This window comes from Nerophis lumbriciformis, linkage group LG21 (genome assembly GCF_033978685.3).
Source record: "Nerophis lumbriciformis linkage group LG21, RoL_Nlum_v2.1, whole genome shotgun sequence".
Lineage (NCBI taxonomy): Eukaryota > Metazoa > Chordata > Actinopteri > Syngnathiformes > Syngnathidae > Nerophis > Nerophis lumbriciformis.
In genome coordinates, this window is record NC_084568.2 from 1,322,765 (window position 1) to 1,347,095 (window position 24,331).

The 24,331-nt window shown below is 41.8% G+C and overlaps 1 protein-coding gene across 4 annotated transcripts in view; it reads left to right on the forward strand.

Moving 5' to 3' along the window:
- Nucleotides 1–24,331, forward strand: part of hycc1 (hyccin PI4KA lipid kinase complex subunit 1) — an 84,054-nt gene that overhangs the window by 37,095 nt on the left and 22,628 nt on the right. For 3 of the 4 annotated variants that reach the window (XM_061983245.1, XM_061983248.1, XM_061983249.1), the window contains exons 3-9: nucleotides 2,516–2,617; nucleotides 3,523–3,702; nucleotides 7,171–7,251; nucleotides 7,312–7,427; nucleotides 14,624–14,719; nucleotides 14,920–15,036; nucleotides 15,217–15,304. In XM_061983245.1, coding sequence (XP_061839229.1) covers nucleotides 2,516–2,617; nucleotides 3,523–3,702; nucleotides 7,171–7,251; nucleotides 7,312–7,427; nucleotides 14,624–14,719; nucleotides 14,920–15,036; nucleotides 15,217–15,304 — 780 coding nt within the window. The remainder of the gene's footprint in view (nucleotides 1–2,515; nucleotides 2,618–3,522; nucleotides 3,703–7,170; nucleotides 7,252–7,311; nucleotides 7,428–14,623; nucleotides 14,720–14,919; nucleotides 15,037–15,216; nucleotides 15,305–24,331) is intronic. The other variant, XM_061983247.1, reaches the window with a different exon arrangement.

Consider the following 24,331-nt stretch of genomic DNA (forward strand, 5'->3'; position numbering starts at 1 on the left):
GTTTATCCTTGAATAAACAGGTCAGTTTCTTGTTACCAACCATTGTGTATTATTCAAACTCCCCTAATTCAGCTGGCTAGTTGTTATCAAGAGTACTAAAACCCTTTTCAACATGATTCTGACAACTAAGTAGGCTAAATAACTTTAAACTTTAATACATGCTCGGATAGGCCATTATCGGTCAGTATCGGTATCGGTCAGTATCGGATCGGAAGTGCAAAAACAATATCGGTATCGGATCGGAAGTGCAAAAACCTGGATCGGGACATCCCTAATTAGTACATTGTTTGATTTCTTTGCTGAATCCATTCCATCATTTAATTCCACATACAAATGTTTTAAATTACAATTTTTCTCTAAGACTATATTTCTCCTCTTTTGTTAAGAAGAATTGTCGTACATTCTTGGGTAGCAGATTATAGTTTGCTTTGTGCATAATTTTAGCTGTTTGCAAATTCACTATGTCGTGGAATTTCAGTATTTCAGTATGTGCCAAATAGTGCTATGTTGACAAAAATATATCCCCATATACAGTACAGGCCAACAGTTTGGACACACCTTCTCCTCATTCAATGCGTTTTCTTTATTTTCATGACTATTTACATTGTAGATTGTCACATCAAAACTATGAATGAACACATGTGGAGTTATGTACTTAACACAAAAAGGTGAAATACGATGACAGGGGACGGCGTGGCGCAGTAGGGAGAGTAGCCGTGCCAGCAACCTGAGGGTTCCTGGTTCAATCCCCGCCTTCTACCATCCTAGTCTTGTTTGTTTTGTCCTTGAGAAAAACACTTCACCCTTGCTCCTGATGGGATTTACCATTTATGGTTTTGTTTTCGGAACTACCTCAGGTTGAAAAATGTTCCCAAGAAGAATGTTGTCGATTTTTAAACTGAAAAATGTCATAACTGTAAACATGTGTTGTATTCTAGTTTCTTCAAAATAGCCACCCTTTGCTCTGATTACTGCTCTGCACACTCTTGGCATTCTCTCCATGAGCTTCAAGCACACCTGTGAAGTGAAAACCATTTCAGGTGACCACATACTTGCCAACCTTGAGACCTCCGATTTCGGGAGGTGGGGGGGTGGGACGGGGGCGTGGTTGGGGGCGTGGCTAAAAGGGGAGGAGTATATTTACAGCTAGAATTCACCAAGTCAAGTATTTCATATATATATATATATATATATATATATATATATATATATATATATATATATATATATATATATATATAAGAAATACTTGACCTTCAGTGAATTCTAGCTCTATATATATATATATATATATATATATATATATATGTATATATATATATATATATATATATATATAAAATAAATACTTGAATTTCAGTGTTCATTTATTTACACATATACACACACATAGTGTCAGTGGCCTAGTGGTTAGAGTGTCCGCCCTGAGATTGGTAGGTTGTGAGTTCAAACCCCGGCCGAGTCATACCAAAGACTATAAAAATGGGACCCATTACCTCCCTGCTTGGCACTCAGCATCAAGGGTTGGAATTGGGGGTTAAATCACCAAAAATGATTCCCGGGCACGGCACCGCTGCTGCCCACTGCTCCCCTCACCTCTCAGGGGGTGGAACAAGGGGATCGGTCAAATGCAGAGGACACATTTCACCACACCTAGTGTGTGTGTGACAATCATTGGTACTTTAACTTTAACTTATAACACTCATCTACTCATTGTTGAGTTAAGGGTTGAATTGTCCATCCTTGTTCTATTCTCTGTCACTATTTTTCGAACCATGCTGAACACCCTCTCTGATGATGCATTGATGTGTGGCACGCACAAAAGTGCTTTCATCAAATGCACTAGATGGCAGTATTGTCCTGTTTTAGAGTGTCACAACATTGCTGTTTACGGCAGACCAACTGCTTTACGGTATACAAAAACGTGACTGCTGTTGTTGTGTGTTGTCGCCGCGCTGGGAGGACGTTAATGAAACTGCCAAAAGATAAACCCACATAAGAAACCAAGAACTCGCCCTCCATCATTCTAGAGTTATAACGTCATTGGGCAGGTATGCTGTTTATATTGTGGGTTAGCGGACTCAGGTCCTCATGGACCTGAGTCCGCCTGAATTTCGGGAGATTTTCGGGAGAAAATTAGTCCCGGGAGGTTTTCGGGAGAGGCGCTGAATTTCGGGAGTCTCCCGGAAAATCCGGGAGGGTTGGCAAGTTGAAGCTCATGGAGAGAATGCCAAGAGTGTGCAAAGCAGTAATCAGAGCAAAGGGTGGCTATTTTGAAGAAACTAGAATGTAAAACAAGTTTTCAGTGTTTTTTTTTGTTAAGTACATAACTCCACATGTGTTCATTCATAGTTTTGATGTGACAATCTACAATGTAAATAGTCATGAAAATAAAGAAAACACATTGAAGGTGTGTCCAAACCTTTGGCCTGTACTGTATATGGTGATGTCACACTCGTGCCAATGTCATCCTAAATAGGAAGGCTGAAATGTAAACAAACTCTGTATGTTTCAGACGCTGCCAGACAATGCCGTGTCAGCATATGCCGTAACGCTAAGAGACAAAGGTGCCCTGGTGCTCGCACTCTACAAGGTCATCCGAGAGAACTACAGTGAAGTATGGACATAAACTTTTTAACCTCACATTTTAGCAACTATTGTCTTCTTGTCAGAAGGGGACAATATATTCGAAATTAAACTCTGATATAACTCAGTCAGTGTGCAGCTTGTATAACGATATAGATTTACTCAACACTGGCCCATTATTGTCTTGCAACACAAGTGAGTACACCTCAGTGTGAATATTAAGCATGAGCACCATTTGTTACCCAGCCCTCCCATTAACCATCTTGGGCGCGCCTTTTGTTGTTACCCTTTCGTTTGTTGTTTTGCCTTAGTGTTTAATTAAATCATGTTTTCTCGTACAATGCCTTCCGCCTTCTCTGCATCTTGGGGTTCGGCACCTACAAACTCTGACAGTAGCCAGTTCAGTTTTAGTTTTGTTCTGCATAGCCTTCCCTGAGCTTCAATGCCTTTTCTTAGGGGCACTCGCCTTTTGTTTATTTTTGGTTTAAGCATTAGACACTTTTTTTTACCTGCACGCTGCCTCCCGCCGTTTCCGACATCTATAACGCAATTAGCTACCGGCTGCCACCTACTGATATGGAAGAGTATTACACGATAACTCTGCCGAGCACTAGACAGCACCGACACTCCACAACAACAGACTATAATTACTGGTTTGCAAAAAAATATTTTTAACCCAAATAGGTGAAATTAGATCATCTCCCACGGCACACCAGACAGTGGTTGAAAAACACTGGCTTAATCCATTCCATGATTTAACCGGTAGCGAAGAAAAATCCACAGACTAGCCGCACCTTTGTATAAACCACAGTGTTCAAAGCGTGTGAAAAAATTTGCGCCTTTTATTCCGGAAAATACGGTACTATAGTATTGTGAGATTTCCCGCAATGTGAGAAGTGTACGTACTTTAGTGACTCAAGTTTTCGTCATCCTCAGCTGCTGGAGCCAGTGTGTCACCAGTTGTTTGAGTTTTACCGGAGTGGTGACCCGCATCTGCAACGTTTCACTCTCCAGTTCCTGCCGGAACTTCTGTGGAGCCTGCTCTCCGTCAGCGCCGCCAGAGACCCGCACACCTCGGGCTGTATCGAGGCCCTGCTGCTCGGCATCTACAACCTGGTAGGGAAGAGGACGAGCGTGTGTTTTCCCCTGCGGTTTTGTCTGGCAGGACCCACGTTCTTAAACCGGGTGATTCATCTTGAAGGAAACGAGGGGATTTCGAAAGATTCATTTAGAACTTTCTTTTGCCAGGGTTATAAAGCGGCGTCAGGGAGTTGGAAATGGAAAGGTATTTGGCAGGCTGTGCCTTGCAAACGTCAACATCCCAGTTTGTTTACAGCTCATTTCAGTCCTATTTTAATCCCATTTCAGTTGCTGCGAGCACAGGCTTGGCTCTCGTCCTGTCTGCATAACAGAATAGGTCATGTGTCACTCGGCACACGAGCTTACTCCTAATAATTGAACTGACATTAACGTGCACTCAGGGGGCACTCAAACCCCGTGGTGTGATGGTGTTGATGTGGGTATGCACACAACACAGATATAGAAGGGACATGGAGGACTTCACACAAACACCCACACATTAAAGATGAGTGTTTGCACCTCAGCCTTCCCGGTAGAGATGCGCGGATAGGCAATTATTTCATCCGCAACCGCATCAGAAAGTCGTCAACCATCCGCAATCCACCCGATCTAACATTTGATCAGAACCGCATCCGCCCGTTGTTATATATCTAATATAGACGATGCAAGGCATTAGTGAGGTTATAAAGCTTTTGCCTGTTAAAGAAAGGAGACTGATCCAATGCAGCACAGACATTCGTGTGCCACGCTGTCACGACCCAGACGCACACCAGTGCGCAATCATTTGGGAGCCGCGCTGAGCGCACCTCCAAGCGCGTCTCGCTGCAGGCGACGGCCGGGTATATGGGCCCGACGCTCCAGCGCCATCCATTTTCAGGGCTAGTTGATTCGGCAGGTGGGTTGTTACACACTCCTTAGCGGGTTCCAACTTCCATGGCCACCGTCCTAGCTGCTGTCTATATCAACCAGGGTGAGCCCCACCCCTTTCGTGAGCGCACTGCGCGCGGAGTGACCCCTGTTACGCGCCCCCGGCCACGGGGGTGGCGGGCAGGTAAGCTGCTTACCTGCTGCGCGTGACGCCGGCCGCGGCGAAGGCGGACGAGGCGGGGTGTCGGTGCGGTGGGCGCAGTGGTGACCCTGGACGTGCGTCGGGCCCTTCTCGCGGATCGCCTCAGCTACGGCTCCCGGTGGGGCCCTCTCGGGGGAAGGGGCCTCGGTCCCGGACCCCGGCGAGGCGTCACTTCTCCGCTCCGTAAAAGTGTCCATCTCTTTTTTTTTTCTTCTTCTGTTGTGGCATATGCTGCAGGTGCCTGCTCGTTTTTCGTATGTGGGTAACAACATTTAACTATGTATATATATTTCCCAATTGGTTTAACTGCCACCCGCCTGAATCTATTTAAAATCTAATTTTTTTTTAACCACCCGACCCGACCCGACCCGCGGATAAAATCTAATTTTTTAAAATTTCATCCGCCCGATCCGCGGATAATCCGCGGACTCCGCGGTTGTGCCCGCAAACCGCGCATCTCTACTTCCCGGTAAGGTCTATTCAGGTGTACTGGAGAGGAGGCTACGCCGGATAGTCGAACCTCGGATTCAGGAGGAACAGTGTGGTTTTCGTCCTGGTCGTGGAACTGTGGACCAGCTCTATACTCTCGACAGGGTCCTTGAGGGTGCATGGGAGTTTGCCCAACCAGTCTACATGTGCTTTGTGGACTTGGAGAAGGCATTCGACCGTGTACCCCGGGAAGTGCTCAGAGAGTATGGGGTAACGGACTGTCTTATTGTGGCAGTCCGCTCCCTGTATGATCAGTATCAGAGCTTGGTCCGCATTGCCGGCAGTAAGTCGGACACGTTTCCAGTGAGGGTTGGACTCCGCCAAGGCTGCCCTTTGTCACCCATTCTGTTCATAACCTTTATGGACAGAATTTCTAGGCGCAGTCAAGGCGTTGAGGGGATCTGGTTTGGTGGCTGCAGGATTAGGTCTCTGCTATTTGCAGATGATGTGGTCCTGATGGCTTCCTCCGGCCAAGATCTTCAGCTCTCACTGGACCGGTTCGCAGCCGAGTGTGAAGCGACTGGGATGGGAATCAGCACCTCCAAGTCCGAGTCCATGGTTCTCTCCCGGAAAAGGGTGGAGTGCCATCTCCGGGTTGGGGAGGAGATCTTGCCCCAAGTGGAGGAGTTCAAGTACCTCGGAGTCTTGTTCACGAGTGAGGGAAGAGTGGATCGTGAGATCGACAGGCGGATCGGTGCGGCGTCTTCAGTAATGCGGACGCTGTATCGATCCGTTGTGGTGAAGAAGGAGCTGAGCCGGAAGGCAAAGCTCTCGATTTACCGGTCGATCTACGTTCCCATCCTCACCTATGGTCATGAGCCCAACCAGCCTACATGTGCTTTGTGGACTTGGAGAAGGCATTCGACCGTGTACCCCGGGAAGTCCTGTGGGGAGTGCTCAGAGAGTATGGGGTAACGGACTGTCTGATTGTGGCAGTTCGCTCCCTGTATGATCAGTGCCAGAGCTTGGTCCGCATTGCCGGCAGTAAGTCGGACACGTTTCCAGTGAGGGTTGGACTCCGCCAAGGCTGCCCTTTGTCACCCATTCTGTTCATAACCTTTATGGACAGAATTTCTAGGCGCAGTCAAGGCGTTGAGGGGATCTGGTTTGGTGGCTGCAGGATTAGGTCTCTGCTATTTGCAGATGATGTGGTCCTGATGGCTTCCTCCGGCCAAGATCTTCAGCTCTCACTGGACCGGTTCGCAGCCGAGTGTGAAGCGACTGGGATGGGAATCAGCACCTCCAAGTCCAAGTCCTTGGTTCTCTCCCGGAAAAGGGTGGAGTGCCATCTCCGGGTTGGGGAGGAGATCTTGCCCCAAGTGGAGGAGTTCAAGTACCTCGGAGTCTTGTTCACGAGTGGGGGAAGAGTGGATGGTGAGATCGACAGGCGGATCGGTGCGGCGTCTTCAGTAATGCGGACGCTGTATCGATCCGTTGTGGTGAAGAAGGAGCTGAGCCGGAAGGCAAAGCTCTCGATTTACCGGTCGATCTACGTTCCCATCCTCACCTATGGTCATGAGCTTTGGGTCATGACCGAAAGGACAAGATCACGGGTACAAGCGGCCGAAATGAGTTTCCTCCGCCGAGTGGCGGGGCTCTCCCTTAGAGATAGGGTGAGAAGCTCTGTCATTCGGGGGGAGCTCAAAGTAAAGCCACTGCTCCTCCACATCGAGAGGAGCCAGATGAGGTGGTTCGGGCATCTGGTCAGGATGCCACCCGAACGCCTCCCTAGGGAGGTGTTTAGGGCACGTCCGACCGGTAGGAGGCCACGGGGAAGACCCAGGACACGCTGGGAAGACTATCCCGACCCGACTATCGACCCGACCTCGGATAAGCGGAAGAAGATGGATGGATGGATGTTTGCACTTTAGCACATGCACAGACAAAAACCCTCTGTTTTCTTAACTCGCTGACATGTTTCTTTGTCTTCCTGTCTTTCCGTTCAGGAAATAGTCGATAAAGATGGACAGAGTAAAGTATTATCCTTCACCGTCCCTTCCCTTTCCACGCCCTCGGTGTATCACGAGGTAAGGAACCCACACATAAGAAATAATGTTGCATGTCAAAATGTCATCTCCACCCTCCAGCCGTCGACCATCGGATCCAATGCCCTGACGGAAGAAGCCCTGGCCAATCACGGACTGAGCAGGGTGGTGTACAGCGGGCCACACCTCCAGAGAGAAAACTTCACCGCACAGAACAGGTGACAGCCGTGATAACATAACCAGCAATTGGTTGAATTATTTACATGTCTTTGTAAGCGACGCCAGCTGGTGTGGCTGTGTGAGGGTATGTCGTCTGAACCTCACTTCCCGACGCTTTAAGAGCTGTGCCGGACAATGGGTTGAGCGCGCGTTTTGAGCTCGATTAAACGCTCAATCTGTGGGCATTCTGGACCCTGGTTCGAGCCTGGTTAGTGCTTATTGAGCGTGTCAAACATGGAACACCAGACAACACAAGCTTCATTTACAAAGTACACTGCAAAAACTCAAATCTAAGTAAGATGAAATATCTCAAATAAGGGTGATATTTGCTTATTTTCTGTCTGATAAGATAATTCTTCTCACTAAGCAGATTTTATGTTAGTGTTTTACATGTTTTAAGTGTTTTGGTCCTAAATGATATCAGTAAGATATTACAGCTTGTTGCTGAGATTTGATGACCTATATTGAGTAAAACATGCTTGGAACTAGAATATCAAGTGTTGCAAAGCTGTGTCATCAACACTCACAAGTATAAAACTGCTTTTTCAAAGTAAGAATTTCTTATTTCAAGCATGAAATAAAAAATCATGACTGACACAATTGTGTCTCATAATTAAAACAGACGACAGCCAAATGGACTTTGCTGTTTTATTTTCAATGAAACAATAGAACATAAGTACTCATATAGTAGTACAGTTGGCACAGTACAGTAAACTGACAGTTAGTATTTAAACATTTAACATGTGACATTTCTAACTATTTTGAACAGAAATAGTTCATGCACATTCAGATAAATTCTTCAAAATTACAATTAAAAGAATTTTGGTCGGAGGCCAGGGCTGAAAATATATATACCGTATTTTCCGCACCATAAGGCGCCCTGGGTTATAAGCCGCGCCTTCAATGAACGGCATATTTCAAAACTTTGTCCACCTATAAGCCGCCCCGTGTTATAAGCCGCATCTAACTGCGCTAAAGGAATGTCAAAAAAACAGTCAGATAGGTCAGTCAAACTTTAATAATATATTAAAAACCAGCGTGATGTGGGCGCGCATGGAGTCGTATATCAACATGGACGGAGCTGCGTGAAAAAAGCCACCCGGCCTCTTCGCGTAAACTTACCTTAACCACTCGCTCATCTTTTCTTCATCCATCCATCCCTTCGAGTTAGCTTTTATGATGACGCCGGCTGGAAAGGTCTCTTTTGGCAAGGTCTTCCTTTTGAATATCACCATGGGTGGAAGTTTCTGGCCATTAGCATGGCAAGCTAGAACCACAGTGAAGGATGACTTCTCATTCCCTGTGGTGCGAATATTCACCGTACGTGCTCCCGTTGTATGCACAGTGCGGTTCACAGGAATATCAAAAGTCAGTGGAACCTCGTCCATGTTGATAATGTTCTCTGGCCGGATCTTTTTTTCAGCTATCTTGTTTTTACAATATGCACGGAAAGTAGCCAGCTTTTCTTGAAAGTCTTTAGGCAGTTGCTGTGAAATAGTAGTCCGTGTGCGGATGGAGAGATTGCGTCTTTTCATGAACCGGAAACCTGTCGCTTAGTAGGAGCCATTTTGTGGTCTTTACAGATGTAAACACACAAAGGAAATGAAACGTAATATCCGCGCGCTTCTTCTTCTTCTTCTACGCGGGCGGGTGGTTGCTTACAGTAGAAGAAGAAGCGCTTCCTGTTCTATGGGGGTGGGTGCTTACCTTGGCGGTTGCTTGCGTAGAAGAAGAAGCACTTCCTCTTCTACGGGGAAAAAAGATGGCGGCTGTTTACCGTAGTTGCGAGACCTAAACTTTATGAAAATGAATCTTAATATTTATCCATATATAAAGCGCACCGGGTTATAAGCCGCACTGTCAGCTTTTGAGTAAATTTGTGGTTTTTAGGTGCGGCTAATAGTGCGGAAAATACGGTATGTATATATATATATATATATATATATATCAGTGACGTGCGGTGAGGTTGATGGCTGGTGAGGCACTGACTTCATCACAGTCACATTTACAAACATATGAACCCTAAAGAGTATCTTATTCACCATTTGATTGGCAGCAGTTAACGGGTTATGTTTAAAAGCTCATACCAGCATTCTTCCCTGCTTGGCACTCAGCATCAAGGCTTGGAATTGGGGGTTAAATCACCAAAAATTATTCCTGGGCGCGGCGCCGCTGCTGCCCACTGCTCCCCTCACCTCCCAGGGGGTGAACAAGGGGATGGGTCAAATGCAGAGGACACATTTCATTACACCTAGTGTGTGTGTGACAATCATTGGTACTTTAACTTAACTTTAACTTTACACATACAAACTGTAGCACACAAAAAGCACATTTAATTAAAAAAAAACGTTATTATGGTCTTACCTTTACTTATAAAATAAGTCCATGCGCCGCTGTTGTGCTGGATTAATGCACCCCCTGACGGGAGTGTTATATCAACTAAAGCCCTCACTTCAACTTTCCACGTGCAAGATTGAATCTATTTAAAAAAGTGTAACCGAGGGTTTATAAATGTGGCCTATACTGTATGAAACTACAAAATAACAAACACGGAGGCTCCAGTTTACACGAGGACCACTTTATTTACCTTCTTTCAAAAACCTCCGCTCCACTCCAACGTGTCATCACTTCCGCTCTTAGCGCCTTCAAAATAAGAGCTCAAGGCATATACTGTATAACAGCGCATAACAGGAACTTAACATCACAAAGAGGAAAGCCCATAAAAATAGGTTACAAAAGTTATTTAATAAGAAGCCAAAAAGTGCAAAAACAATAATGTTCGTGTTGGAGGAGTTGTGAATTAGGTACACCTGCAGTCTGCAGGTGTACCCACTTCAAAGCGTTTACAAATATATAGAATCATTTACTGACCTTTTTATATAATAAAATAACATCTATGAATTAGTATACAACAGTTTTGTAATATGTAATTAATTAATTAATTCAGTCATTATTAACATACTGAGATGAAGAATATCTTATTTTCAATAAGGTTGAAAGTATTTCTCATAATTCTTCTTCTTTGTACTCTGTAAGCACTATTATTTTGAACAACCTCTTAAACTGGATCATATCAGTACAATTTTTAACTTCTTTACTTAATCCATTCCATCATTTAATTCCACATACTGATATGCTAAAAGTTCTAAGTGCATATAAATGTTTTAAGTTATTTTTTCCTCTAAGGTTATATTTCTCCTCTTTAGTTGAGAAGAATTGTTGTACATTCTTTGGTAGCAGGTTATAGTTTGCTTTGTACATCATTTTAGCTGTTTGCAATTTTACCAAATCACCGAACTTTAATATTTCTGACTTAATAAATAAATGTTCTCTATATCCAACATTATGTATTATTCTAACTGATCTTTTTTGTAACACGGTTAGCGAATGTAGCGCACATTTGTAGTTATTTCCCCATATTTCTGCACAATAACTCAGATATGGTAACACTAGCGAGCAGTAGAGAATATGTAGTGATTTTTGGCCCAGGACATATTTTGCTTTATTCATTATTGAAATGTTGTTTTGCCACCTTATGTTGTATGTTTTGTATATGAGATTTCCAGTTCATTTGATCATCTATTAATACTCCCAAAAATCTAGTTTCTTTTACCCTTTCTATGTCTACTCCGTCTATTTGTATTTGTGTATGATGCTCTTTTCTACTATTACCAAATAGCATTATTTTAGTTTTACTGAGATTCAAAGATAGTCTGTTTTTGTCAAACCATTATTTTTAATTTGTTAATTTCTTCTGTTATTTAATTTATTTAATTTACATCCATGAAATACAACAGATCTCTTGATAAATAGTTATGTCAGTTCTGGTTCACATACTAATTTGTAATATCTCATTTTCAACAAAGTTAAAGATGTCCATCAAAATTTTTCCTCTATGTTCAAAAGTATAATTTGTCTATAAAAGTGTTATAAGTACACCTCTGCATAACATTGTATCCTTATTATCATTAAAGAAAACAACCCACGGGTCTTTCCTAGTCTCCCACCGTAGTCACATTGAAGCCAAGCGCTACATACGCACAGGCCCGGCCCTAACCAATCTGGTGAAGTGTATATACTCACAAGAAACCGAATAGCTTTGTCTTTTACCTTTTTTTTTTACTTACAACTATACCTAATATATAAAGGGGTGGACAAGTGACTATTACCTGCAGGGCAAACATTAGCTAACCAGAAGGCAATAACAATGTAAACAAAAAACACCTGCTTAAAAGATCTAATACAAATGTCCCTGAGGAATGTAAAGTGGGAGTACTGTAATTACCTAACGTTGCATTATTATTTTCCATAACAATTTAGCCCCCTCCACAATATTAACCCGACGTTAAAACAGAACTAGCTATTTATTGATTAGCAATTGCCGAATCATGTAACATTAGCTTAATGCTAAAAAGCCAGGTTACTATCACATTCTGTAACAGACAAATAATTTCATGTAGGCGTACGTTACCTACCTGCTACCTCTGTCTTTTCTCGTTTCTACTCTTCTTTTCTCTTTTTTCTTCCCTGGGCACCTGACAGTTTTGGCCGTTTTGACATCTTGTGTTGATTTTTTGATGTGGTGATGTCCAAAAAGAGTCATGATACGGGAAGGGAGGGGGCGCACCGTGCGGGGGAGGGGGGGGGGGGGGGGGGGGTCGGCGGCATAATGTTGTAACAAATAATATTTCTATTAAATAGGCTTTACTTTGCATTTTAATTAACGTGGGATTATTTTTTGTATTTAGAAATAATAGTACCAACTTTTTTTTTTTTTTTTTTTCTCCAACATTTGTGGCACTGGCGTGGCGCCCCCTGATGGACGGCGCCCTTAGCATTTGCCTATACGGCCTATGCCACGGGCCGGCCCTGCATACGCATATTTGAAAACAGATGAGGGCCCACCTCATCCGTTTTCCACCTCGGCCTATACCAGCTGTCCAACCTTGTTAGTTTTAGAGTTGTGTTGCTTTCAGGGTTCCTCGCATCTACTGTAAGGAACCCAGAGGCTTTTATCATCAGAAGGCTCCAATCTGAGTTGTCAGCTTGGCCTCCAGGTCTGTGTTGGTCACTTGAAAGTCATCTTCATTATTACACAGCTGCCTGACACTATGGCAGGGTGCTTGAAATAAAATGTTGACAATACTGTACTTCCTAAGGAACACTCTCTGGTTAATATTATCCTGCCGGTTGGATATACTGCTGTGTACTGTGTACTACACATGTGGCCCGCCAACTAGAGATGTGCGGATAGGCAATTATTTCATCCGCAACCGCATCACAAAAGTCGTCACCCATCCGCCATCCACCCGAACTAACATTTTATCAAAACCGCACCCGCCCGTTGATATACAGGTAAAAGCCAGTAAATTAGAATATTTTGAAAAACTTGATTTATTTCAGTAATTGCATTCAAAAGGTGTAACTTGTACATTATATTTATTCATTGCACACAGACTGATGCATTCAAATGTTTATTTCATTTAATTTTGATGATTTGAAGTGGCAACAAATGAAAATCCAAAATTCCGTGTGTCACAAAATTAGAATATTACTTAAGGCTAATACAAAAAAGGGATTTTTAGAAATGTTGGCCAACTGAAAAGTATGAAAATGAAAAATATGAGCATGTACAATACTCAATACTTGGTTGGAGCTCCTTTTGCCTCAATTACTGCGTTAATGCGGCGTGGCATGGAGTCGATGAGTTTCTGGCACTGCTCAGGTGTTATGAGAGCCCAGGTTGCTCTGATAGTGGCCTTCAACTCTTCTGCGTTTTTGGGTCTGGCATTCTGCATCTTCCTTTTCACAATACCCCACAGATTTTCTATGGGGCTAAGGTCAGGGGAGTTGGCGGGCCAATTTAGAACAGAAATACCATGGTCCGTAAACCAGGCACGGGTAGATTTTGCGCTGTGTGCAGGCGCCAAGTCCTGTTGGAACTTGAAATCTCCATCTCCATAGAGCAGGTCAGCAACAGGAAGCATGAAGTGCTCTAAAACTTGCTGGTAGACGGCTGCGTTGACCCTGGATCTCAGGAAACAGAGTGGACCGACACCAGCTGGACTGCTGCTGAGTGGTCCAAAGTCATGTTTTCTGACGAAAACAAATTTTGCATTTCCTTTGGAAATCGAGGTCCCAGAGTCTGGAGGAAGACAGGAGAGGCACAGGATCCACGTTGCCTGAAGTCTAGTGTAACGTTTCCACCATCAGTGATGGTTTGGGGTGCCATGTCATCTGCTGGTGTCGGTCCACTCTGTTTCCTGAGATCCAGGGTCAACGCAGCCGTCTACCAGCAAGTTTTAGAGCACTTCATGCTTCCTGCTGCTGACCTGCTCTATGGAGATGGAGATTTCAAGTTCCAACAGGACTTGGCGCCTGCACACAGCGCAAAATCTACCCGTGCCTGGTTTACGGACCATGGTATTTCTGTTCTAAATTGGCCCGCCAACTCCCCTGACCATAGCCCCATAGAAAATCTGTGGGGTATTGTGAAAAGGAAGATGCAGAATGCCAGACCCAAAAACGCAGAAGAGTTGAAGGCCACTATCAGAGCAACCTGGGCTCTCATAACACCTGAGCAGTGCCAGAAACTCATCGACTCCATGCCACGCCGCATTAACGCAGTAATTGAGGCAAAAGGAGCTCCAACCAAGTATTGAGTATTGTACATGCTCATATTTTTCATTTTCATACTTTTCAGTTGGCCAACATTTCTAAAAATCCCTTTTTTCTATTAGCCTTAAGTAATATTCTAATTTTGTGACACACGGAATTTTGGCTTTTCATTTGTTGCCACTTCAAATCATCAAAATTAAATGAAATAAACATTTGAATGCATCAGTCTGTGTGCAATGAATAAATATAATGTACAAGTTACACCTTTTGAATGCAATTACTGAAATAAATCAAGTTTTTCTAAATATTCTAATTTACTGGCTTTTACCTGTATAATCACAGCAGTATGATGATTCTATGTGTCTACATTAAAACATTCTTCTTCATACTGCATTAATATATGCTACTTTTAAACTTTCATGCAGAGAAGGAAATTACAACTAAAAAAATCACTATTTTTTTTATACGGTGTTGATCTGGAAATGTTTTCCTCGGCATTTCAAAGTACACCTCTGGTGTACTATGTGGACATAAGATTGTGTATTTTTAAAGCACTGTATAATGTTTGTTTTGTCAGATTTGATGTGCTGACGTTCCTGTTGCTGTGCTACAACGCTGCACTCAGCTTCATGAGCACCACCTCCCTCCAGTCCCTCTGCCAGCTCAGCTCTCGGTAAAACCCGCACACACGGCAGCAAGATTTCACACTTAGCGCACGTCTTTCATAGCTTCTGAGTCTCACTTCTCAGTCATGAGTCTGTTTAATGATGTTTTTTTAATATGCACGCAAGTACCTATTGCATTATTGCTCTGTGCAATTTTGACGTCCCTGTTGAACTGTTACAACTTCTCATATCATTGGTTATCCTCCAGAGTGTGTATATGTGGTTACCCGCGGCAACAGATGCGGCGCTATAAAGGTATTAGCGCGCGGATGACGGTCACATCAGATTTCTTGGTTCAACTCCTCACAGGGATACACTTTGCATCGTGAGTGTACACACATGCCTGCACACACACTTTCACTATTCATTTGGTCTGTGTTTTTCTTTTGTGCTCATCTAATCTGCGTCACATTCAATGTACTGTACGTTTTCAGAGGTGTCGACTTCCACTTCTGTTCTCAGTACTGCAATCTGATCGTGGTTGTTTGACATCCATTGTGGGCAGGTGCAACGGGGAAGCGGAACTGGGATCCAAAGCCCTGGATGACGTTCTGTATCGGGCCCAGCTGGAGTTGCTCCCCGAAGCGCTGTTGGTGAGCGCAATGTTGTGTGAGAGGAGGAGGAAGCATGTGAAGCAGACGTATCGCCTTTTATACACCGCACACTATGCTGCATTGTGTCAGTCCGCAAGCTGTGTGTAATCCCACTAGATTATTTACATGCTTTCCACTCCGCTCTGTTTAGCTGTAAATCCTTGCTGGTGAAGCAGATTGGAACTAAGCCTACAGCATTACTACACCAGTCAAGGTGCATTCCTCTGCAACAATCACAACACATGACTTATGGATCTACATTAATAGGATCTTCATACCTGCCAACTACTCCGGTTTTCCCGTAATTAGTACGGTTTTCATCAACCTATTCCGGGTTACGGTTGCAGTGATAAAAAGTACGGTTTTTCATTAATTAAATTATTTTTTTTTTTTTAAAGTTTTATTCACGAAAACACGTAACAACAATGACAATCGACACTGCTTCCCGTAACTTCCTATCGAGCCATTCCGAATGCCATGCGCGAGGCTATTTATAGCACCGCTGCCAAGCACGAGGCACCAGTTGTATGGCGTCACATTAGTGCCAAAAATCCGAGCACATAAAAACTGTTATCGCGCGCTGATTCTCCACTTCGTGCGCGCGCGCGCGACACCATTTTGCGCGCGCGCGACACCATTTTGCGCGCGCGTGGTGCCTTTTAGCGCGCGCGCGGTGCCTTTCTGCGCGCTCTCTGTGTACTCCTGGCATCTCTCTTCGCGCTGTCATGTTTCTTTTTGGCACTTTGGGGGCGGGTATGCTTAGACGGCCCCTCCTTTCTGATTGGTCAGGCGAAAAATGCTGAAAAATGCTCAGAGCCAATCAGAAGTATAGCAGGGCGGGTCATCGTCAATATGTATCAAGATTTACGGAGGAAGAAGTGGATAAAAACATGTCGCGCGCTGATGAAGGTTATTTCATAGCACATAAACACAATACAGGGTAATACAAAATGTGAGCCAAATAAATAATAAGACAACAAACACCATAATCACATCTTTCAGCCAGAACTGGTCCACCAGCAATAACATTATTTTATATTTTCACTTCTTCTTCAACATTTGTTTTCTAATTTATGGAATTTCTTTTGATTCAGCCATAAAATTAATGAAATAATCTTTGAATTTTGTTTTTAAAATGTTAAAAATAGCTTTTAATAATGTATTCTGAAACAGTTTAAAATAATCAGAGAACTGACTAACACTGACCCTACACAACTATGTTGCACAATTAAGTCTTTTTTTTTTTAAAGCGAAAGAGGTCATTTCAACAAGTACAGCATCCTATGTCATATCTACATGTAATAAGATTTGTAACAAGGCAAACCGTTTGTAAAATGGTCGAAAATGGAGCAAGTTATGGTAATTTAATTAGTACATGTACCATTGACATCAATGTAATGATTGACGCTAGATGTCTGAAGTAAGATGGCTACAACGTTGCTACACTGGAGAATGATTGGTCATATGAAAAATGCTCACAGCCAATCAGAAAGAAGGGGCCGTCTAAGCATACCCGCCCCCAAAGTGCCAAAAAGAAACATGACAGCGCGAGGAGAGATGCCAAGAGTACACAAAGAGCGCGCAAAATGGTGTCGCGCGCGCGCGCGCACGAAGTGGAGAATCAGCGCGCGATAACAGTTTTTATGCGCTCGGATTTTTGGCACTAATGTGACGCCATACAGTTGCCATTGTTTCCAAACGAGCGAACGATCATGGAATCAGCCGGAGAAAAATCGCAAACGAGTCTTAAACCGAAAAGAAAACTGCAGTCATTCCGTGAAGAATATTCAAAAGAATATTCAAATATTCAAAGAATATTCAAAAGAATATTCAAAAGCCTATCCGGGAATAATTATCCGTTCCAAAAAGGGTGAAAACTACGCGAATTGCACCTTGTGCAGACAAGATTTTTCGATCGGACACGGAGGAATTAGCGATGTAAAAGACCACGTTGGGACAAAAAAACACAAGTCTAATGCCGTTGCTAGCGATACAAGTGGAAAACTTTCAACGTTTTTCGGATTTTAGCCACAAAAAGGTAATGACACCAATGTTATCTATTGGAATTGTTTAGTACTGTTATACTGTTAAAAGTGTTTATACTATTTATGCTTTCAAGTCCAAGTTGAAGAAATCTTGTTAAATGTTGACAGCATAACTACCAAAATACAGAAGTATGTCCTTAATATTTTTGCAGTGCTATTTCTGTTGGAAAGTTCAAATGATTACATTAGAGATGTGATGTGCCACTTTTCAAGTGTCTGATGGCTTCAATTCATTTTCATTCATTTTTCATATTTTGAATTCTTTTGAAAGGCTTACAAAAAAACTACATTTGAATTGTAATTCCATGCTATTGACAGGACTATTAATTTTAATGAAGTTAGCTTACCATGTTTACAGTATGATCATTGTGATAGAAATGTGAATTTTAGGCACATAATATTTTTTACAATTGAACAAGGCAGTAGATTATACAAGCTTGGACAGAAAGTTAATAATGACACCAATTTTTTTTTTAATGGAATTGTTTAGTACTGTTTTACCATTTGTTTACTGTAAAAAGTGTTTATACTGTTTATACTTTCAATGAACAAATTGAAGTCTTGTGAAAGGTTGACAGGATAACTGGCATTAACTGTCAAAATAATTTCAAACTATTGAAGTTAGCTTACAGAATAAACATGTCAATCAACCCATATGATTTTTGCTGTAATATTTTTGTTTTGAAAAGTCACTGTGACTGATAGAAAAGTGATGGTTTTAGCAACATTTTAACCTGTCTGAATGCAATCAATCATTTTCCTGGACCCTGGCTACTAGGTTTTTCTGATTTCAAAAGTTGGCAGGTATGTAAATGCTTTAAAATGTAATATCGGAAATTATCGGTACCTGTTTCAAAAAGTCAAATGTACGCCGCTGTGTACACGGACGTAGGGAGAAGTACAGAGCGCCAATAAACCTTAAAGGCACTGCCTTTGCGTGCCGGCCCAGTCACATAATATCTACGGCTTTTCACACACACAAGTGAATTCCACGCATACTTGGTCAACAGCCATACAGGTCACACTGAGGGTGGCCGTGTAAACAACTTTAACACCGTCACAAATATGCGCCACACTGTGAACCCACACCAAACAAGAATGACAAACACATTTCGGGAGAACATCCGCACCGTAACACAACATAAACGCAACAGAACAAATACCCAGAAACCCCTTGCAGCACTAACTCTTCCGGGACACTACAATATACACCCGCCCCCCCAACCCCGCCCACCTCAACGTCCTCATGCTCTCTCAGGGAGAGCATGTCCCAAATTCCAAGCTGCTGTTTTGAAGCATCCATCCATCCATCTTCTTCCGCTTATCCGAGGTCGGGTCGCGGGGGCAGCAGCCTAAGCAGGGAAGCCCAGACTTCCCTCTCCCCAGCCACTTCGTCCAGCTCCTCCCGGGGGATCCCGAGGCGTTCCCAGACCAGCCGGGAGACATAGTCTTCCCAACGTGTCCTGGGTCTTCCCCGTGGCCTCCTACCGGTCGGACGTGCCCTAAACACCTCCCGAGCGAGGCGTTCGGGTGGCATCCTGACCAGATGCCCGAACCACCTCATCTGGCTCCTCTCGATGTGGAGGAGCAGCGGCTTTACTTTGAGCTCCTCCCGGATGACAGAGCTTCTCACCCTATCTCTAAGGGAGAGCCCCAAACTCATTTGGGCCGCATGTACCCGTGATCTTGTCCTTTCGATCATGAAAATAAAGAAAACGCATCGAATGAGAAGGTGTGTCCAAACTTTTGGCCTGCACTGCATAATCCTCGCACAACATGTCAAATGAATGCCTGGCAGTGGCAGTAATGGTGATATTAATTACAATAGTAATGAAAAAAAACATAAAATAGTGAGAATAACAGTAGGGATAATAGCAATACATACAATAGAAAATAACTACAAAGAGTTTAAAACCATAAGTGAAAAGCCTGATTTAAAAAGGTGTTTCTTTTCAATCTTTTTAAAAATATATACATCAATTCAAACAATTGTATTAATCCCTCAAGGGGCAATTAATTTTGAGCATCGTGTTATGGTGGTTCGTACAGCCTTCACAAATACATAGTCAATACAACAACATGAAGCTTAGAATGGATAATAACATTAACGGTCTCTGTAGTCCTGAGGCTCTCCGGCAGGCTGTTCCACAGGTTGGGGCTCTAGCGGCTAAATGCCTCTTATCCGCATAACTTTTTCCACTCATGAACGAGGTGTTGCAGCGGTCGGGACAAAAAAACCACAGTGTTCCGGGATTATGTTTCCACTCGCGTTCACTTTAAGAATGTCCGCACTGCAAATACTTGTAAAGAGTCTTACCTTTGTGGTATAATAGGCGTTATTAGGTCAGGGGCCTTTTGAGATTCAAAGCTTTCTCTTGTGCATTAATCTGAAACAGATGGGATTATAGATTTGATTTTAGTTGGTTCAATCACATGAATGACTTGTTTGGAACACTATTTATTTTTCAAATGTATTATTTATGTATACTTGCCAACCCTCCCGAATTTTCCGGGAGACTCCCGAAATTCAGCGCCTCTCCCAAAAACCTCCCGGAACAAATATTCTCCCGAAAATCTCCCGATTTTCAGCCGGAGCTGGAGGCCACGCCCCCTCCAGCTCCATGCGGACCTGAGTGAGGACAGCCTTTTTTTTTATGACGGGAGGACAACAGGGTGACAAGAACTAAATCATCCAGACTAGAGATAAATTGTATTATTATGTTTATCTTACCTAAAAATAAATATATTTATTAATTTTTTTTTTTTAAACTAAATACATTTTTACTATATTTTGCTAAAAACATCAAAATTAATTGTATTTTTATTTGTATTTTTTCGTGACTCCTTATTACATCCAGCCATAGAATTATACATTAAAATAAACATATTTGAAATAATTGATTTTAAATTATCATAATAATTCATTTAAAATGACCATATTTAATTATTAAAATAATTGCTTGTTTATCAACAACTTTAGCATTTTATTCATTACATTTTGAAGCTCTCAGAAGCCAAGTTATGTTATATTCCTTAATATTTATTTATGCAAGTTTGAAGTATCAATTATCTAAACACAGTTTGTTTGCATATTTTCAGGATGTAGATATCTATATATATATATATATATATGTGTATATATGTGTATATATATATATGTATATATATATATATATATATATATATGTATATATATATATATATATATATATACATATATACACATATGTATGTATATATATATATATGTATATATATACATATATATATATATATGTGTGTGTATATATATATATATATATATATATATATATATATATATATATATATATATATATATATATATATATATCCATCCATCCATCCATTTTCTACCGCTTATTCCCTTTGGGGTCGCGGGGGGCGCTGGAGCCTATCTCAGCTACAATCGGGCGGAAGGCGGGGTACACCCTGGGCAAGTCGCCACCTCATCGCAGGGCCAACACAGATAGACAGACAACATTCACACTCACATTCACACACTAGGGCCAATTTTAGTGTTGCCAATCAACTTATCCCCAGGTGCATGTCTTTGGAGGTGGGAGGAAGCCGGAGTACCCGGAGGGAACCCACGCAGTCACGGGGAGAACATGCAAACTCCACACAGAAAGATCCCGAGCCCGGGATTGAACCCAAGACTACTCAGGACCTTCGTATTGTGAGGCAGATGCACTAACCCCTCTGCCACCGTGAAGCCCCTATATATATATATATATATATATATATATATATATATATATATATGTATGTATGTGTGGGGAAAAAAATCACAAGACTATTTCATCTCTACAGGCCTGTTTCATGAGGGGGGTTACCCTCAATCATCAGGAGATTTCTCCTGATGATTGAGGGTAACCCCCCGAAATCGGAGGTCTCAAGGTTGGCAAGTATGTATTTATGATACAGTAGCAGCTCAACTGTGAAGGAGTCCTTTACTAAAACACTCTAATCTCAAATCAATGTCTCCCAAATTAATTGATCAATTTAATTGCTGATTGGCCCTCCCAAAACAGCACCATTTTAACATGTTATATACAGTACAGGCCAAAAGTTTGGACACACCTTCTCCTTCAATGTGTTTTCTTTATTTTCATGACTAATTACATTGTAGATTGTCACATCAAAACAATGAACACATGTGGAGTTATGTACATGTTTTATATTCTAGTTTCTTCAAAATAGCCACCCTTTGCTCTGATTACTGTTTTGCACACTCTTTGGCATTTTCTCCATGAGCTTCAAGAGGTAGTCACCTGAAAGGGTTTTCACTTCACATGTGTCATAGTTGTGATGCCTTCAGTGACAATCTACAATGTAAATAGTCATGACAATGAAGAAAACGCATTGAAATGAGAAGGTGTGTCCAAACTTTTGGCCTGTACTGTACTTTTTAAATAGAAAAACAAGCTTATAGATAAGAAACATTTAATAAAACAATACTTCTAACAGCTACACAAGTTTTATGAAGTAATGTAATCGTAATGGACAGCATTTATCTTGGAGAGCGGGCTTTTATTGACTAATCAACTGCCAATTCGGTATTATTTTAAAATTCTTGGCTGTCATTTGACTTATTCTGCTTCGATATAGTGATGCGCTCAAATTGCTTTGCCAAGTTGGTGACATTCCGGTCATGTTTTTGTGATTAGCTTTTTTGAATTTGATTTAAATTTTTCAATGAATATAATCCTCTTCTTCTTCGCAGCAGCACTGTCATTTTTGATTGATTGATTGAAACTTTTATTAGTAGATTACACAGTTCAGTACATATTCCGTACAATTGACCACTAAATGGTAACACCCCAATAAGTTTTTCAACTTGTTTAAGTCGGGTTTAATCAATTCATGGTACAAATATATACTATCATCATAATACAGTCATCACACAAGTTAATCATCGGAGTATATACATTGAATTATTTACAATCCAGGGGGTGGGGGGTTAGGTTGGGTTGCTATCAGCACTTCAGTCATCAACAATTGCATCATCAGAGAAATGGACATTGAAACAGTGTAGGTGTGACTTGGTAGGATATGTACAGCGAGCAGAGAACATAGTGAGTTCAGAAAGCACACAAATAAGTATATACATTTGATTATTTACAATCCGGGGAGGTGGGATGTGGTGGGGGGAGGGTGTTAGTCTAGGGGTGTAGTTGCCCAGAGGTGTTGTTTTAGTGCGGTTTTGAAGGAGGATAGAGATGCACTTTCTTTTACACCTGTTGGGAGTGCATTCCATATTGATGTGGCATAGAAGGAGAATGAGTTAAGACCTTTGTTAGATGGGAATCTGGGTTTAACGTGGTTAGTGGAGCTCCCCCTGGTGTTGTGGTTATGGCGGTCATTTACGTTAAGGAAGTAGTTTGACATGTACTTCGGTATCAGGGAGGTGTAGCGGATTTTATAGACTAGGCCAGGGGTCGGCAACCCGCGGCTCCGGAGCAGCATGCGGCTCTTTGATCACTCTGATGCGGCTCAGCAGCTCACTTGCTGAACCCCCCAATTTTCCCGTGAGACTTCCGGATTTCAGTGCCTCTCGCAGAAAACTCCCGGGTTTAATATTCACCGATTTTCACCCTTACAGCTATAATAAGGGCGTGCCATGATGGTACAACATTTGGCGCTCTCCACAATCTGTATTAACAGCGTGCCAGCCCAACACTTGTTATACATTATGCATCTTCTGCTTGCACACGTACGTAACAGCAAGGCATACTTGGTCAACAGCCACACAGGTTACACTGACGGTGACCATATAAAACAACTTTAACACTCTTACACTTTGAACCAAAACCAAACAAGAATGACAAACACATTTCGGGAGAACATCTGCACCTTAACACAACATAAACACAACAGGACAAACACCCAGAATCCCATGCAGCCCTGACTCTTTCGGGCTACATTATACACCCCTGCTACCACCAAACTGTCTCTTTGACTGGTAAAGGTTGCCAACCCCTGGACTAGGCACACCGACTTTCTTTCTGCCTGTGTTTAAAAAAACAAAGTTAGGTCAATCAATAGCAGAGGTGTCAAAGTGGTTTTCACTGAGGGCCACTTTGCAGTTATGTTTGGCCCCAGAGGGCCGCTTCTAACAGTGAATACTATTATCACACAATTTTTTTATGCATTTTATTAGTTGATTTTTTTACTAACTAAAATGTAAAAAAAAAAAAAAAAGGTAAATTGCAATAATTTCACCTCAAAATGTAGTGTATAAAACTGTAAATGGAAAAACAGTACTGCTGTTTTTATGGTTAAAAAAAAAAAAAAAAAAAAAAAAGGCAGCTCAGTTGCCAGAATTTTACTGTAAAATTTACATTTGTTTTTTTTTTTACTGTAAATGAAAACAAAACTGCAATTTTACAGTGAAATTTTGGCACCTGAGCTGCCAGTTTGTTTGTTTGTTTTTTTACCGCAAATCAACAACTGTAGATTTTTCGGTGTATTTCTGTAAATACCAAAACGACACCACAGTTTATTACAGTAAAAAAAGTACAGTTTTTTTTTTCATTTAGAGAAAAATGCTGTAAAAACCACAGTAAATGTCACAATTTGACCATCAAATTTATTGCTACTTTTACATAGCACAATTTGATGGATAACTTTCTTTCAAATCATTATTATTAGTGTTTATTTCTATTTAAAAAAATGGTTTGAATGTTGGATAATATATTTTTGCATAATTAGACAATATTTAAGTTAACATAAATTGCGATTGCATGGAGTACATTTATTTTTTTTCCTCCCAAAATTGAAATAAATAATGCATCTAGTAAGAAAAGTTACAATACTTTATTGATACATATTATTTCCAGGCTTTCGAGGGCCAAATAAATAGAAGTGGCGGGCCACATCTGGCCCCCGGGCCTTGAGTTTGACACCTGTGATCTATAGCTAAAAGCTAATGCATGTTTTGGGCGGATTTTACGGGATTCAG